Source organism: Coloeus monedula (assembly GCF_965178545.1).
Source record: "Coloeus monedula genome assembly, chromosome: 13".
Taxonomy (NCBI): domain Eukaryota; kingdom Metazoa; phylum Chordata; class Aves; order Passeriformes; family Corvidae; genus Coloeus; species Coloeus monedula.
The window spans coordinates 12,697,449-12,713,728 of NC_138793.1; the positions used below are offsets into that span (position 1 = coordinate 12,697,449).

Genomic DNA, 16,280 nt, shown 5'->3' on the forward strand with positions numbered 1-16,280 from the left:
CTGCAGTGGTGGAAGGAGCCCTGCACCATTTTGTAGCTCCTTCCAGCAGTCCCAGGGGCCAAGCACTGCCTATTTTTAGTTCCCGAGGTAGCTGAAATACCACCGTGATGTTCATTAACGACAACCCTGTCGGATGGGAACTGCAAGGCAGGGGAGTGGGGGGGCTGGTTGGCCTGTTTTGTTTTGCCTTATTTAATTGCTGGCTGCAGTACAGAGGCAGAGCGTGGCAGGAGGCTCAGCTCCTCTCACCTCGGGAAAAGCAGGAGCAGCAGACCCGGGGGAGACAGGCAGGCAAAAGTCAATCAGGCAGTATTTAAAAATCTACCTGCTGGGCCCAGGGGGAGTTGGAGATTTTAATGTCATTCCCAGCTTGAGACACAGCCTGGAGAGTGAGAAAAGAAAGGGATATCTTCTTTTCTTGGATCCTTAATTGCTCGTTAAATCATCTAACAAATGCCTGAACTCCTGGATGGCCCCATGATCCTTGACAGAGGAACTTCAACCTTGGCAGGGGGAAGGAGTATCTTTAAAAGTACTCATTTCACCTGTTTTTTCTGGGTCTGTAAAACCAAGAGTTCAGTGGTTCACTGTGCAAAATAAAACTAAGTCTGGAATATTTTTATTACCATTCATCAGGAGCAATAAACTTTCCTTCGAGTTCTTCCCATTTCAGCCAGCTAACTCTCAGTCTGCCCTGCAGGCAGGTGTCCATGCTGTGGGAGGGCAGCCTCTCCTGTCCCCAAAAGGGACCTCCAGTGACTGCAAAAAGAGCATGTACCAAAATAATCCCCTGCCCTACATGCTCAACCCCACTTCTGGCCCAAGCAGACTTAGAGATAACCACAGCCAGAGATGTCCGTGGCTGAGCACTCCCATTCTGCCCTGTCATTGCTGTTCATCTCTGTCTTCTGCTCAAACCCTCCTGTTCTGGGTCTTACTCACAGGGAACTGCCACAAGTCTCAGTAGTTGAAAAGGTGATGCAGCTGTTTCCCAGCACAGAAAATATGACGAATGTGCCATTCCCTCTGATGCTTTGCAGAAAGCAGCCTGCAGGTAAATCCACAAAACTCAGAAGAAGCCCAGACCCTGCCCATGACAGCTGGAGAGCTTAAAATGTGCTTTGCCATCACAGACAGATGGACAGATCTGTGACTTATACCTATAACCTCCCCAGTAGCCAACATAACATAGAAAGACATCCTTCTACCTGACTGGAAGCATGGATGCTTTTCCTGCATCACCCATGCACAAATAATGGGGCCAAGGCAGACCGCAGCCATTAGTGGGTTTTATGTCATTTAGAGTCTGTGAATAGACCAGAACTGCAGCTCCAGCAGGGCAGGCAAACCATACAGATGATTTATGAATATTCACTCAGCTCACAAAGCACTCCAGGGCAGAAAACAAGCTTTTGAAATTAACTGAACTCTTCAAGGTTCTTCGTTTGTCTTGGCTTTGAGGTGTGAGTCACCAGTACTTTTTCTCCAAAATGAGCAGAGTCTGTACAGAGGGCCGGGAGGATTCCTGGGCACTAAAATATGAAGTTAAGTGCTCTGTGAGAAAGATTTTATGTTCATAAAGCCTTCAAAGCATAGAGTCCACCCCATTAAGCTTTATGGGATACAGTACTGATACATACAGTACTGAGACTTCTTCAGCCCATAAAGGCTGGATATTCAGGAGACCTGATGCTTTCATTGTGCACTGAAATCTCCAGCAGCTTCAGTCTCCAGTGCTTTCGGTTTGGTGCCCTGCAATTTTTCCACAATTTCAGTGTTCAGCAAAGAGGCTACAGAGTTTTGATCCTGACCATGCAGACCCTGTCATACACTTGTCATTCCCATCCATACAATAAGGTTATTGTGGTGCTCCTCAATGATGGCACTTCTAATTGTACCCAGCAAAGCATGGGCAGAGCCTGCACTCCCTTCTCGAGATTTGTGTTTCTGGTCTGCCCTTGATGGTTTAGATCAAACACCCTGGAAGGCAAAGATTTCCACCTGCATTTGGCCTAGAATGGGTTCAGTCTAGCATGCAAGAGACAAGGTAGTAAAACAAGGAGGTTGTCTTCACAAGTTTGCTGCACATACACAAGGAACAAGAGCTCCTCTTTTCCAATTAATTATAGCAATAGTAATTGGGTTTGTTTCAGCTCATAGAAATATGAGACATTTTCAAAGCAATGAAAGATAAACTCTGTGGATTAGCCAACATCCCACGGGTTTCAGGAGTCTGTGCGTGGTGTGGGACATCCACTTCTTGCAAAGCAAGCAGAGGGGGTCATGAATTTGAGTGTCCTGCTTCACAAATGAGTGACGCATCGGCCACTGCGGACTGTTACTGTAGGGCTGAATTCAGCTAGTCAAAGGCTGTCTAGACATTCCCATCCTAAATCTGAGACACATTCCGGACCCAAGTTGTGTCAGAGCACTATCCTCCAGGAAAAGTTGCTGCCGCAGTGAATCTCACTTCTCACCAAAAAAGATTCCATCTGAAAATGGCCAGCTGGCCCTGCCCTCCCTGCCATGCTCCGTAACCATGTGAGATTCCTCTTCCTCTGAATCACAGAGCACCACAGCCATCCAAGGTGGTCTGCATTAACATGAATTAGCCCTCGTAGCAGGGGCTCATAGCAAAGAACAAGAATTCAGGAAAAGCAATAAACCAGCATCTGGAAAAAATTGTTTCTGGAGTCTTTCTGCTGTTTTTTCTGATACAAAGCCCCCACTTCAGCAAGGTTCCACACTCAGTTAAAGCAGGCGTTGTTGCTAACAATTTTAAATATCCTTGTACATGTATGAATTTCTTTCTGTTCCTACGAAACTCCACACATGTGCAGTGCAGACTGCTTTGTCTGCTGAATAGAAATACTTGTTGATGTGAGGCAGATTGCACAAACAACCTTTTTCCTTGTGATTTCCTTCCTCCATCCTCCGTTTGCCCTTTCAGCTGGATCACACAGTGTGGATGCTAAAGCCCCATCCCAAGAAACACAGCCTCTTTGCTCCTGATGGTTTGGTGAACTGTTTCTGAAATCTCTGGCTCCAGATTCTGCCTTGAGCATCTATGTGACCTCTCGTTTCTTTCTTCTGCAGGCTGATGCCAAGATGGTCTGTGATGTCGTAAGTCGGATGGAGGACACAGAGCCCTTCTCTCCAGAGCTGCTGTCAGCTATGATGAGGCTCTGGGCAGACTCTGGGATCCAAGAATGCTTCAACCGGTCCCGGGAATACCAACTTAATGACTCAGCCCAATAGTGAGTATCCCTGACCATAGTATTTCATGTTAACAAGCTGCATTTGGTTCTGTTAAAGTTTTAACTGGAGTGAATGACCTCATAGCAGTGGAACTTAATGTGTCTCTGCTTGCAGTCTGGGATATATGTTATGTCACAGGCCACTGCAAGGCACAAAGGATCAGGCAGGACATTCCTGTCCCCTCTTGGCCAGTCTGGGGTCAGGTCTGTGACCCCAAGGCCAGGTTCCCAAACTGCTCCCAAATGGCTCAAGGTAGGTTTTTGCAAACATGGAGTGAATATAGGCAGATCAACCTGCAGGCACAGCTGGTGGCTTCTTTGTCTATCTGACTGAGAACAGAAGGGTGCAATCGCCTCCTTTGTACAGCAGTACAGCTCTTGGGTTTGCTTTTCAGGTAGTTGTATGGTGTACTGATAGGTCAGCTGGGTTACAACCAAGGGTCGGGTTTTTTTACTTTTCCAGGGGCATTGAGTTACTTTTGTAATACAGTTGGTGGCTTCTCCACCATTAAGGCCCACACCCAGGTGTCATTCAATGGTGATTGTCTGAATCCATGGCTTTGGTTCACACTGTCATGAGGACAGGACATCTACACATAAATGGCTGCTGTGGCTCTGAAGAGACGTTGAGTGTCTCCCCAGTTTCAGTTCAGACCCCTTTGCAATGATAATTGATCCAAGTAATTTGCATCCACCTAGGCCAGGAGATGAAAGGTTTTCATCCCATAATTTCAATCACAGCATCTCTTGCAGTCAGGCAAATGTCCCCTGGCCCTGGACTGTGTCTTGGGCAAGGGTCAGCCAAAGGTGGTTAAGTATAAGCATAAGGAAGAAGCAGACACAGAGCAATCATTTCCCCAGTTGTACCCTTGAACCTTTTGGTAGTCAGGGAAATAGAGACTTCCCAATGGTGTCAGGGCAATGCTATGTCCATGCTTTTGGCTTTCACAATATCCCATATCAACAAGTTCACCAGCTGTTTCATGCAATTCTGGAGCTGCCTTTGCGTGTTTGGAGTGTTTGGCATCTCTGCTTAAGGTGTTCCTGGATATCTCTCAAAGCACGAACCCAGGCACTGGCGTGGCTGCTGGTTTTGTTCTGTGTGGTGGGCCTGGTGCTCCCAGCTGCACCAGCTGCTCCCATCCAAGCTGGCAGGGCAGCTGGGGAGCGCAGCTCTTGAGGTGCTGCAGCAGAAGGCAAGTGATGACACACCACTTGGCATTGATGGAAAACTGAATGGGAAACCTGCAGATGTGTGGTTGGTGACACAGCATCCTACCCAACCATGATCACACCTCAGAGATGATCCTGGCATTCTGCTGCCTTTTAATCAGTACTAGGTAGATAATGCTTTAATCTATATTTCATTGCCTGTACTAGCAAAATCAGCTTTCTCTCACCAGCAGATTTTTTCTTTTTTCTTTTTTTTCCTTTTTTTTTTCACAAAATGGGAGTATGAAGGCATAAACATACCTTTAGAGATATAAATTATCTAAAATGCCAGTCCTAATTGCATTACAACCTTGTGGAAAATTCTTCAATTGTTTTAGAGCCAATTACCTTGAGGAAAGTATTTTGATTTTCCTTCCATGCAAGATGGCAGTTGAAAATAATAAGCAGAGCCCTCCCAATATGACCAGCTGCTGGGCAATTCATCAGCAAGAGCTCTGAAACCAACAAGCAGTTTCTAGACATCAACTGAAGAGGCTCTGTGCTGTAGTATTCACAGCAATTTCAATCTGGGGTTGCAGCCCAGCCAAATGAATTCTGGTGTCTCTGACAAAATCTCTTGCATCCAGATGAGAATGGATGACCCTCCTTGCCAGGGGAGTGCTGTGCTGCCTCTCTCCTTAGCTGCACTGTGAGTCGTGCTGTGGCTGGACACCATTTTTCTCTGGGCTGGGTTGGATGGGGAAACTGTAGATAACAAAGTCCTTCTCATTTACAGCCCTGCTGGTGTTTATGAGCCTCTGGTGGTTCCACCACTGGGAGCAGAGATGCTGTCACATGGCAGGGCACCATAACACATCCTGCTGCACCTCTAGGCCCTGGTGCTATCATAGGAGATGGTGGTGCAAGTGAGAGCTCAGTTGGCACTTATTCACGCCCAGTGAGAAGAGGCATATATTTTATTTAATCCTTCAATGCTTTGGGGTTGTTTACTTTCGCATGAGTGAAAGATTTGAGACAGTTTTAGATTTTTTTCCCACCCTGGGAAAAGGCTTATCTTTATTGACACTGATATTCGATTTAAAACACTAACAACTACAAAAAGTGTTTTCATTAGGGCTGAGAAAAATAAATTCCAGACAAGAACTGAATTCTAAGTTCCCCAAAGTCTGAAAAACAGTGATGGGCAGTGCGCTGGACTAGCTTTTCATTTTAGGCTTCTTTTGGTGTTAAGCCGTAGGGACTGGTGTTTTGCTGGCAGGAGGGAAGTTTCCTGCAGGAGTTGGAGACTGTGCTCTGTGGCTTTTCAGCATGTCACAAAGCCTGAAGGCACCAAGTGACCAAGTCATGTTGTGGCCAGCACAGGTGAATCCTTCGGGAGTGCTCCTGGCACTTGCCTTCACCCCAGAAACCACCCACCAAATGCCCTGAATGGTTTTCAGAACCTCCCCCCACTGCTTGGCTGTTTCTAAGGAACCACCACCTGGGCTTCTCTGAGTCAGTGCTGCTGTTGGCCTTAATTGCTCTTCCAGTGTTTTACCTTGAGTTTTTTTAAATAGCTGGAACAACAGGCCTTCTGTTGCAGCCCCTGGGAGACCAAGTCACAGGTTAATCAACAGCCTGCAAGGGTCGACAGCATGGCTCTTACTAGTCTGTCATCAATTTCACTAAAAATAAGTTTAATCTTTTGTGTTAGACTAAACAAGAAGTGAGTAGTAGCTCCCTTCTACCAAAGATAGGCCAGAGCACATTGCTTTCTAGCCTCTGATACATGCAAATAGTGTGGACTTCCTGAAAAGCTTTGTTTCTTTTAGGCTCTAAAGACAGCCTGTCCTTAGCAAGGATTTTGTAGCTACTGCAGAGGAGTAGTAGAATAGAGCACTTTTGCAAAGAAAAAACATGATTGAAGAAAAGGAACGGTTCTGTAATGGACCCCCTGTGTCTTGGACTGCAAAAAGCAAAACTGTAAGGAAGGCAAGACAAGAGTAAGATGTAGCAATTGGTTTCATCCTTTTTTGTTACTGCATTTTTCGTAGTTCCCTAAGGCAAATTTATGGGTGGGTTGCCTTCCACATTCCTAATATCTTGATTATGTTTTTATTCCTACTTTGTCTCCTCTTCCTTTCTTGTCTTTATGCCTAGGAGCTAAATCTACCTCTGATCATCAAAGAGTCTGGGCATTGCTGATGTCTTTTTCTTCTCCAGCCAGTTTTTGTCTGTGGAAGCACATCTGTGACCCACATTTTGCTTTCAAAATCAGCAAAATAGAGGTTTCCAGCTGGTTTCCTTAATCTCCTACTTTTGTTCAGATTTTAAAATCGTCTTGTGTTTCCTAGCCTCAAGTTCCTAACTAGGCTGGTCAGTGGAGTGCAGCACATAGGGCAAGTCTGATCTTAACCACCCAGGCATGGGGACCTGTTTTGAACAGCCTCCAAATTTCAGGGGGGAAATGGAGCAGATAGAGCATCCACACAAGCACTGGTTTTCCGTGTGCATCTCCAAACAGGAACAGGCCCTGCAAGATGTGTAGGCAGAAACAGTTTGCAAGTACACAGACACAAAAAAGCCAGAATCTATCTCAAGTTCTTCTCCTCCTGCTTCCAAGTACTTTGAAAGATCGTTTGATAATGCCAGGGCTGTGAAACTACCGTGAAAATGTAAAATATTTTAGGCCTGCATCCAACCCATCCATCTTCACACATATCAGAGGTGTCAGGGCTAGGAAGCCTGTTGCCTTTGGCTCCCTCCATCAGGAGCCAAGGGAGAGAGAGATGCCTATGAAGAGGGATACAGACCTCACTGCTCAGTGGAGAAAGAGAGATGCAATAGTGTTTGTTGCTCTACCACAGCTAACCACAGCACTGACATCTCAAGTCTGTGCCAAATACCAAGCCCAAGCTGGACATTTTGGTTATTCCATCTTCAAGAACCGGCCTGGCAGTGCCTTACAGAAAAAAGCACCAGACTCAGAATAAAATACTGCAGTGCCTTTCTTCTCCCCCCATCTTGTGTGGGACTGTTTTCTGATCTATTTTCCTTGCAAAAGAATTGTCTTTGCATGATGCTATCACCTTCCCTACTGATACTGCATCCCACGTGCCAACACACACTTTGCATCAAAAAAGCAGTTAAGAAAGTAGAGCCAGATGTTGTTGTGATGTGGTGAATGGCTTCCAGATTGAGCCCTGACAAGGCAGCATTGGAACAGACTGCCCAGAGATGCTGTAAAATCTCCATCCTTGGAAGTGCTCAACAGTGAGCCTGAGCTAACTTTCAAACTGAATTTAACTTTGAAGTTGGTCCTGCTTTGAACAGGGGGATGGGCCAGATGAACTCCAGAGGTCCAACCCACACTGGCACTCTCGGGTTTGTTTTTTTTTCCCTTCACTCTTTCTCTGATAACAGTTGTTTTAAAAGAGAGAAAGGGTCTTCAAGGTTTGCTGCAGTTTCCTGTGTCAAGTCATGCAGGACCATGTAGCTCTATGATAATGTCCATGTCCCACAAGTCCCATGGTCTAAACATTTACCTTGCTGGCTTCACCAGCAAGGCAAACATTTAGACCATGGGACTTGTCGGACTTGGGTATTATGCACAACGGTCAGGATATGATCAATTTTAATGAGCTGCAATTGTTTCTGGCACGCTAAGACTGAAGAAAGAAAAATTATAGGTCAAGGTTTTGCATTAATATTCCCATCAGGTGGGTAGATTCCATTTTCTCATCACAGCTTTTGCATTAGAATATGGTTTTCTGCACACCCATCTTACTCGCGCCTGTCACTTGCGCTCCTTTGCATTTAATTGGAGGCAGCAGCAGCATAAATGGAACCATCCAATTAATTGGGATGACTTGCATTGCACTGTTTATTGAACAATCCACCTTTGTGTCTTGGAGCCCAATAAAGCAGAAAGGAAAAATACATCACAAGTGTAGAGGTAGGTACATTTGTCTGAATTTATGGTTTAATTTACCCCAGTAAGTAAATATGCCCGCCAACTATGAATAATCAAGTTCCCCCTACGACAAACAAAACAAAGCAGTCCATAAAGGCCAGAGCTGGTTGACTGGAATGACCAACCTTGCTCCATTCCCACAAATGAGATGCAAATCTATTTCCAGGGAGGAGCAGCTCTGCAACATCTGCTGCTACTGGCTCTGGAGTGGGGCTGTTTCTTGTCAGTGCAAGGTGAGGGAGACACAGGCAATCTGAGCTTCGGCCTGTTATAGTCTAGCAGGGCTTGGGCTTGGGAGAGGTCTTGGGTTTCATTATTATCATCATAAATTAAGGAATTGCTATTGTTGTATGGCTTCACCTAGGGCTGAGTGTGAGATGGAGGAAAAAAAGCACAATAGGAAAGACACTGTTTTTTAAATCAGCTGGATGTTTTCCAGGATCTCCCCATCAGTCTTCATCCACCTGGAACGCCCAATTTCACCAAAATTGGGTACAAACTCTCCAGGGGCTGTCTCTGTTGGCCCAAAGCAGAGTGATGCTCCCCTTCCTATCCCACCAAATGCTGACAGGAGAGCTTCTTTGGCAGAAAACTCGCAGGCAGAGGTCTGCAGGACTCTGCATAACACAGCCTCATCATAAGACATTGGAACTCATTATAGTGCCCATCCCACTTGGGCCCTCTCAGACCCCAGGGCACAGGGAGAGCTCCACCAGACCCACTTTCTTTTGGGCTCTGAAGAGACCAGGAGATACAGACTGCCCTGCAAGGAGGAGCAGAGAGCTCCTCTGTAGTAACTCATTCCTTGATAGGTAGTTCATTCCTTGAGGACAAAGGTGTAGCAGTACCTGCCACCTCCCTGCCATTTTTCATTCTGTGTTGCATCGTAACAGTGTTGTCTTTGGCCTGGGATTAGTAAAATCTGACATCTTGACTAAATAAATTGGTATTTAATGAGACACAATTAAATGGGCTCATCATATCAGGGCTGTCCCCATTTTGGCAAAGCTCACACCCAAAAGGGTAGGAGCTGAGGTAGTTCACACTGCCTAGAGGAGGAGACACTGCAAGAACTTGGAAACTATTTCTTCTCCTTTCACATTTTGCTTAGTGACAAGGAGCAGCCAGCACCATCTATAAACACAGCACAGGGCATCCCCCCAAGGAAACCTGCTGAACTGTAGTCCTGCACCCCGGATAATCTGTTCTCATCTCTGACTGACAGACCCAACAGGAATTTCTTCCTGCCTTGTGAAGGGCTGTGGGTGACAGATTCGGCGCAGAAAGATTTGACTTTTTTTGGCTCAGTATTTGTGTATTTTTAGGCTGAAATGTCCTTATGAAACCAGCTGGAGCTGGCAGGCTGCCACCAAGGGTTGGGGTTGTTTTTTTGTTCCGTTCAGTTTGTTTTTTCACTGCTGCCCCTATTGCTGGCTGCAGCCCCCTTCTCCCACCAGCTCCACCCTTCCACAGGCAGCACTCACACCCTGCAGTGAGCCGCTCACTGTCTCTCCCACCTTTCACCCCAGCCTCCTCCTCACACCAGGGCATGGCAGTGCTGGGATGCAGCTTCACAGCCAGGCAGTCCAAACTCTCCTGGGAACCTGCAGCCCCTGCTCCTCCTCCCCTGCAGCCAAGGAACCCAAGCTTCCCTCTCCCTTTCTGCACCTTGAGGTTTGATGTACCATGCACCCCCAGCTCCACCATCACAGCCTGCCCTGCGAGACAAACAGCATCACTCACACAGGCTGAGGGCAGGAGATGGGCTATCTCCTGCGAGGTGCACCAGAGAGGGTCTCGGGGCATCCTATTATTTCTAGAAGATCCTTAGGGAACTGGATAGCTCTGGCAAAGCATATGTCCCCCCATGTGTGTGATTCCTGCTTTATGCCAGCTAGTCAGCACCCAGCTCTGTGCACCGGGGGCTCTGAGCCCTGTCCCCCAGCAACGTGTGTGACCATGTGGGGGCCATCCGGCTGCTCTCAGCCCCCTGATTCTGCAGTGTGTCTGCAGGAAAATCTGTCAGGAGACCACCATGCTGAGGCTCTTCACACGGCTGGCGTCAGGTCTGGCACCATCTGTGATGCTGGGAGGTGAGCATGTCGGTGGCGTGTGGTTTCCTGATGTATTTGCTATCCGTTTGAAATCCTTAAATGGCAAAGAATGGCAGGAATGCAGGAATTTCTTTGTAGCCAGGCTCCAGGATGGAGCAAGCTGTCTTCCACACAGGTCTGCAGGCACCAGCGGTGGTGGTATGAGGGGGAGATGCTGCACAGCTGCCTGTGTCCTCCCCCCTCCCCCCAAATTCTATCCCAGAAAGCATCCCAGTTTGGAAGGAAAAGTTGAAAAAGGACGTTGCTGCAGTCCAGGGAGCATGTAGCAGCACATTGGGAGCTCTGGGGCAGAGCTGCCTGCACCAGCCATGGGGTGAACAGCGCAGGAGGAGCCACTCCAGGCCAGGACAAGCCCTACCAAGCAGGACAGATCAGCTCTGTGCGCTCAGGATGCAGTTATCTTCCTTTCCCCCTCCTTCACAGTTTCCAGTTCCTCCATGGATCATCCCATTCCCCATCCTGCCCCTGCTCAGGGCACACCCTGTGCCAGAGTGGTGCAATTCATCAGGCCCCATGGTGCAGGAGAGCTCCAAAAGCGTTTGAGTGACTGCTAGAGGTGTGCAGCTGCTGCCACTCATTCCCCCCACCCCCTCTTGGGGACCAGACAGTGCACACACATGCACCCTTCCCACTAGAAGAATGCAGCATTCCCATGCTCAGGTTAGGAGTTTTATCCAAAATCCATCTTTAAGGTTAGGAGTTAAATCCAAAACCAATCACAAGCTTAGCTAAAACTCCCTGTTTTTCAGAATTATGTATTAAGACAACCATTGGAAAATTGCTTTTATCTGCTGCTTCCTAAACCCTCTGGCTTGTACTTTAAAGCCTTTTGTCTGTGAACAGGAGAGCTGGAAAGCCCTTTTTTATTTCCTTAAGCAAATAGCCCATCTAATATCCAGCCTTGAGGGGCTTGAGAGAACAAAAATGAAGGGGAAAAAAAAAAGGATCTAGCAAGCATTGTGACACGACGTAAAAACACAAGATCATAGGACTCAGCAGTGATGGGTTTGAAGCACCAGATCTGTGCCCATGAAGCCTCTGCTAGGAAGGCAGAGCTCCCCAGCCCCCTGGGAGCCCATGGTGCCTGTCAGCCAGCAGGCTGAAGCTCCTTGTCTTGGGTCCCCAGTGGGGACAATAACACACTGCTGTTTATGAGCTGCTGACGTCCACGGTGGCGAGAGCAGCAGAGGCAGCAGCAGAGCAAGGCAGGAGCTGGTGGGGCTGGGCAGGCAGAGCATGGCAGTGGGGCTGGGAGAGCCCCATGGGAACAGAGTCCCAGCACCTGGCCAAGATGGTTCTGTGGGCTGGGATTCGCTCTGTGGAGCTCAAGGCACTGATTCTTTCACAGACTAATTGATACAATAGCTCTAATTAGCCCTGGAGCAAACAGCACTTCGTGTCTTGCTTATCCAGGCCCTGTGCTGAGCCAACATTCAACCCCAAGCCATCAAGCTGCATTTTCCATGGGAAGAGGGGAAATATGGGGTCCTTTCTCCAGGACTCAGCAGCATGGCCACGTGTTTGGACATGGCCAGTGCCATGTGTGTGGCATGTAAAGGGAGTGTCTTAGGAGAAAGCTGGTACCGGGGGCATTTAGGTGCAAGTGGTGAGGGGGCTTTTCCTTGGGATTTCAGTGCAGCCCTTTGGAGACAGGCACTCCAGGGCTGGGTCAGTGCCAGGGGTGGCCTTCCTGCCTCCTCTCTCTCTTGGAAACCTGACAAGGGGTTTGTTTGTACCTGTTTTTCCCCAGAGCACACACAGATGAGACTACCATTGATTTGGGCAGAAGAACTGAAGGCAGAAAAATGTGATGCTGCCACAGCACTGCTCCATACAAGCTGGGCATGAGCCCCATCAGGATAGGGGACCTAATACACTGCAGATAGATTTTTGACCTTTTCCTATAATTTTTTCCTAAAAAACACACTAGTTGGGACTAGCTAGTGCTAGATTCATATCAGTCCATTCATCTGCACCTTTTACACTATTACAGTAAAAATAACAGAGACTGTCTATGAACTATTGTTTCATCTTCCCCATATATGTTCCTTGCCTTCAGACCACTGACATATTGCACAGATCCAAACCCAAAACTCCTGTCCACCCAGAAAACCCTGTAAGTCCCCCACCTGCCTCTCCCCCTGCCCAGCTCAGGCTCTCAGGGTATTTCTGCAGGGGCTGTCAGGGACAGGCACACACTCACTCTGCTTTGTGGGCACAGGCTCTGGGCACGGTTGCTTAGTTTGCTCATGACAGCAGAAGGAGGCTGGAGAACACGAGTGAACACCCATCCTTGTGCCAAAATCCTCATGCTTACAACCTTCCCCACCTCCAATATGTTTAATGTATTTGAATACTTGAGTGCCTGGAAAAGGGACCTCCTCAAAGGTCCCTGGGCACCCTGAGACTCTCCTGAGACTGAATTTATTGGGGAAAAAAAGAGGAGAAATGGTTCTGAGCCTAGATTTTAGGCAGCACCTACTCCATACTGCTGAGAGGGGAAGGAAGAAATACAGGGGAGAGGGAAGCCAGGCACAAACCACACCATGAAGCCATGCCAAGGAAGTGTCAGCTCTAGTTTTGGTGGTTAGTCCAAGTCTTTTGCTGGGGATTTACAATGCACTTTGTGTCATGGTAACCTTTTCTTTACTGGGCTACATTGTCACCCCAATGCTGAGCAGCACGTTTTCTGGGACCAGCACTGAAAAGAAATTTAGTGCTCTAAAATTGCAAGCCTGGTCCATGAAACACCGTGTGAGCCATCACTGGAGCTCTGAAGCTTTTACAGCACTTTCAATGGTATAAATCAATCCCTCAATATTGCTGTTGGTATGTAAGGTTTGGGAGTAGCATAAGAACCATTTCCAAATCCTCCTTCAGGAAAACACCAGCCAGTACATCCTACTGAGCATCATTAATGTCAGTTTAAACATTTGCAGTTAAACAGATCCACAGTGTTGCAGTCCCCAACATGAGAAATACTGCACCAGCATGCTGAGCAGTGAGGCCAAATCTGCCATGGGCAGGAATAGGAGAAAGAAAGAGATGAGAGGTGGCTGATGCTAGTTAGCAGATGCTGAGAGCTGGGAATCCATAATGGAGTCCAGGCAAAAGCCTTTGTTCAAATTAAACTAATGTTAAAGTAGCAACTTCACATGAAGAAATCCTCAGGGGGCCTTCTCGTTGAACAAAAATGCATAAACAAAGAAATGACACAAATGCAAAAGTTACAAACAAATTCAGGAAAAAAAGCTGCACATTTCTGCCCAGGAGCTCAACTACCTATACCCAGGCCAGGGGACCGCACTTGGGGGTGGAAGAGCCTCTTTCCCACACGTGATAAAGAGCTGCATCTCCTGATCCACAGTCTTGATCCAGTCCCACCTGCATGCAGGGCTGGCAGTGCAAGGTGTGGGATTAGCACCCTCTGTGAAGTCCCAGCGTGGGACCCTCTGGCTTGTCAGGGCATCCTGTGGTGACAGTGGGGAACAAGCAGCTTTGCTCCATGGAAGGGGAGACCTCCTATATGAACGTATAACTCACATCAACAGGGAAAGCCTGAAGAAACATTGGACAAAATCCAGTTTCTTTCTTTCTTTACACATGCTACCTTGCCTCTGCTGCCACATGTTCCCATAACAACAGTGCCACATTACGCACCTCCGTGGTTTGGGCTGCAGTCTCCCAGCTGCTCCCTTTGTACCACGGTGTGACACGTCACGCTGGCTCCCTGCCTGTGCACGCCAGGCCTGGGCACATGGGATATGCCTGCTCCGTGGCCCCTTTCTCTGCAATGCTTCTTCTTCTTTTTCCTTACTTAAGCCTTAAATCCCGTCAGTCCAGTCCTCAGCCCTAGGGGCAAGTGGGTCATGCAGTGAGCATGTGAAGAAGACCCCACAAGAAAAATATTTATGGGGATGCAAAGGAAAGGGGACAAGCAACAGTGTAGATATGACTCAGATCCATCCTGCAGCCTCACCCTGTATGGACCTAAGGAGACATTCCTGGGATTCAGGAGGTTATTTCTATTTTCACTTTGCAGTGGGAGCCAAAAAACCTCTGTATTTTGAGAAGCTTCAAACATTGATTGGATACGGCTGATCCTTCCATCAGCTGGTGCAGTGCCACCAGATGAAATAAATCTTGCATGCATCTGTAATTACTGCTTAGCTTGTGTTTAAGTGCTGTGTCATTGATCTGCAGAACTCATCAAAATCCATAAAGGAATGCATGAAATTACATTGGATGGAGCAGAAAGGTACATGACAACATCCATTTTCAGCCTTGTTTGTTCACCAAAGAATAAGAAGAAAGCATTTATTTATCTCCATTCAAATTCTTGGGTTAACTTGTGATTTAATCATCAATTGTAACACCATTTTATCAGCTCTTTTTGTAGGGAATATATTTCTTTCTTATAGTAGGCCTTAATATAATACGTTCAGTTTCTACCAGCCTTGCAGTACCTGCCCCTAAGTGGGCAAAATCTCTATTAAAAGCATGGAAGAATATTGCTTGAGGGTTATAAAACTCAGTATGGAAAGGTCTTGTGGTCAAAGCCTCTGACTGCACTTTAGGGAACCCATAGTGACTTCCAAGTCCCACCACAGACTTCCCATCATGTCCTCAGGAAAACCATCTACCCCCTTAATACTTCTATTCCTCCTAAAGCAAGTGTGATTAATAGTATTTCCCTGCTCCAGTGGGAGGCTGGGAGGACACATCAGTCGGCTCAGAAAGAGCTGAGGTGCTCCAGCAGCAGGGAGCAGGGGCAGTGCTTTGCTAACCAGCCATCTGCTCGAGGTGCTCTCCTCCCCTCCTGCAGCCAAGAGGAAGCACACCAAAGGCATTTATTGGCAATAAAGCCCACGACTTCTGGAATAACTCCTGATGTTTTTCAGACCTAATGTCTCTCTGGCCCAGCTCCATCCTCCCACTGGAATTGAAGTGCTCCTGGGTCAATTCAAACTTCTCCCACAAGCACTCTCCCACCAGGTACTCCTGGTCCGCCCACCTTGTTTACTGCAGCACCTTGGCCCATGGTGTGCCATAAGCATGTGTCATGAGCACAGGGATAGCCCACTCCTGCAGACACCTGGGAGCGACCCAAACCTCTGTCTGGAGGATGCAGGAGCCTAACCCCAGGGGTGGGTGTGTGGTGACAGGAGACTGTGGTAATAGACCTCTGAGGTTGCTTGTGCCAGTAGAAGAGGGAGAAAGGAAAAATGGGGGGCCAGCAGGTGACAGCCTTTCCTGGTAAGAACAATCAAGCTATTTTGGTATATGATAAACAAATCCTCTCCTGACAATGATTCGGTTGAACATTTTCTGAAGGGATGAGAAGCTCCATGAATTTTCCCTTACGTGTCTCTGCTTCTGGATCAGCCTGGACTGAAACCAAAATGCTGCAATACCACAAGCAAAGCTGTTCTCGAAGGAGCCTCAGCCTGACAGCTGCTGAGAAGGACCAGAAAGTCCATTTGCGTAGCACAGATTTTACATGCCCAAGAGATCCACCTGTGTCTGGGATAACTAAGATATTTTTAGTGTGCAGCCAAGGGTAAAATTTCCAGGTTTTGCTTTTGCTACCTATGAATCACATTTGTCCATGACAGAGCACTGGCTGATTTTGGTACCCAGGGTTTTTGGCAGGGATGCTTAAATGACATTTGAAAGCAGAAATCCCCATAGCTTGCTAATAGATCAGGGAAATGGACAAATGAGAAAATCCAGAGATACGATTCCCACTCCATCACCAGCAGTGCATCTTCCTCAGCAGGGTGA

At 47.4% G+C, this 16,280-nt stretch overlaps 1 protein-coding gene across 2 annotated transcripts in view; it reads left to right on the forward strand.

Moving 5' to 3' along the window:
- Positions 1-16,280, forward strand: part of GNAO1 (G protein subunit alpha o1) — a gene marked incomplete at both ends in the record, with an annotated part of 143,441 nt that overhangs the window by 93,719 nt on the left and 33,442 nt on the right. For both annotated transcript variants that reach the window (XM_082289766.1, XM_082289765.1), the window contains one exon: positions 3,097-3,257. In XM_082289766.1, coding sequence (XP_082145892.1) covers positions 3,097-3,257 — 161 coding nt within the window. The remainder of the gene's footprint in view (positions 1-3,096; positions 3,258-16,280) is intronic.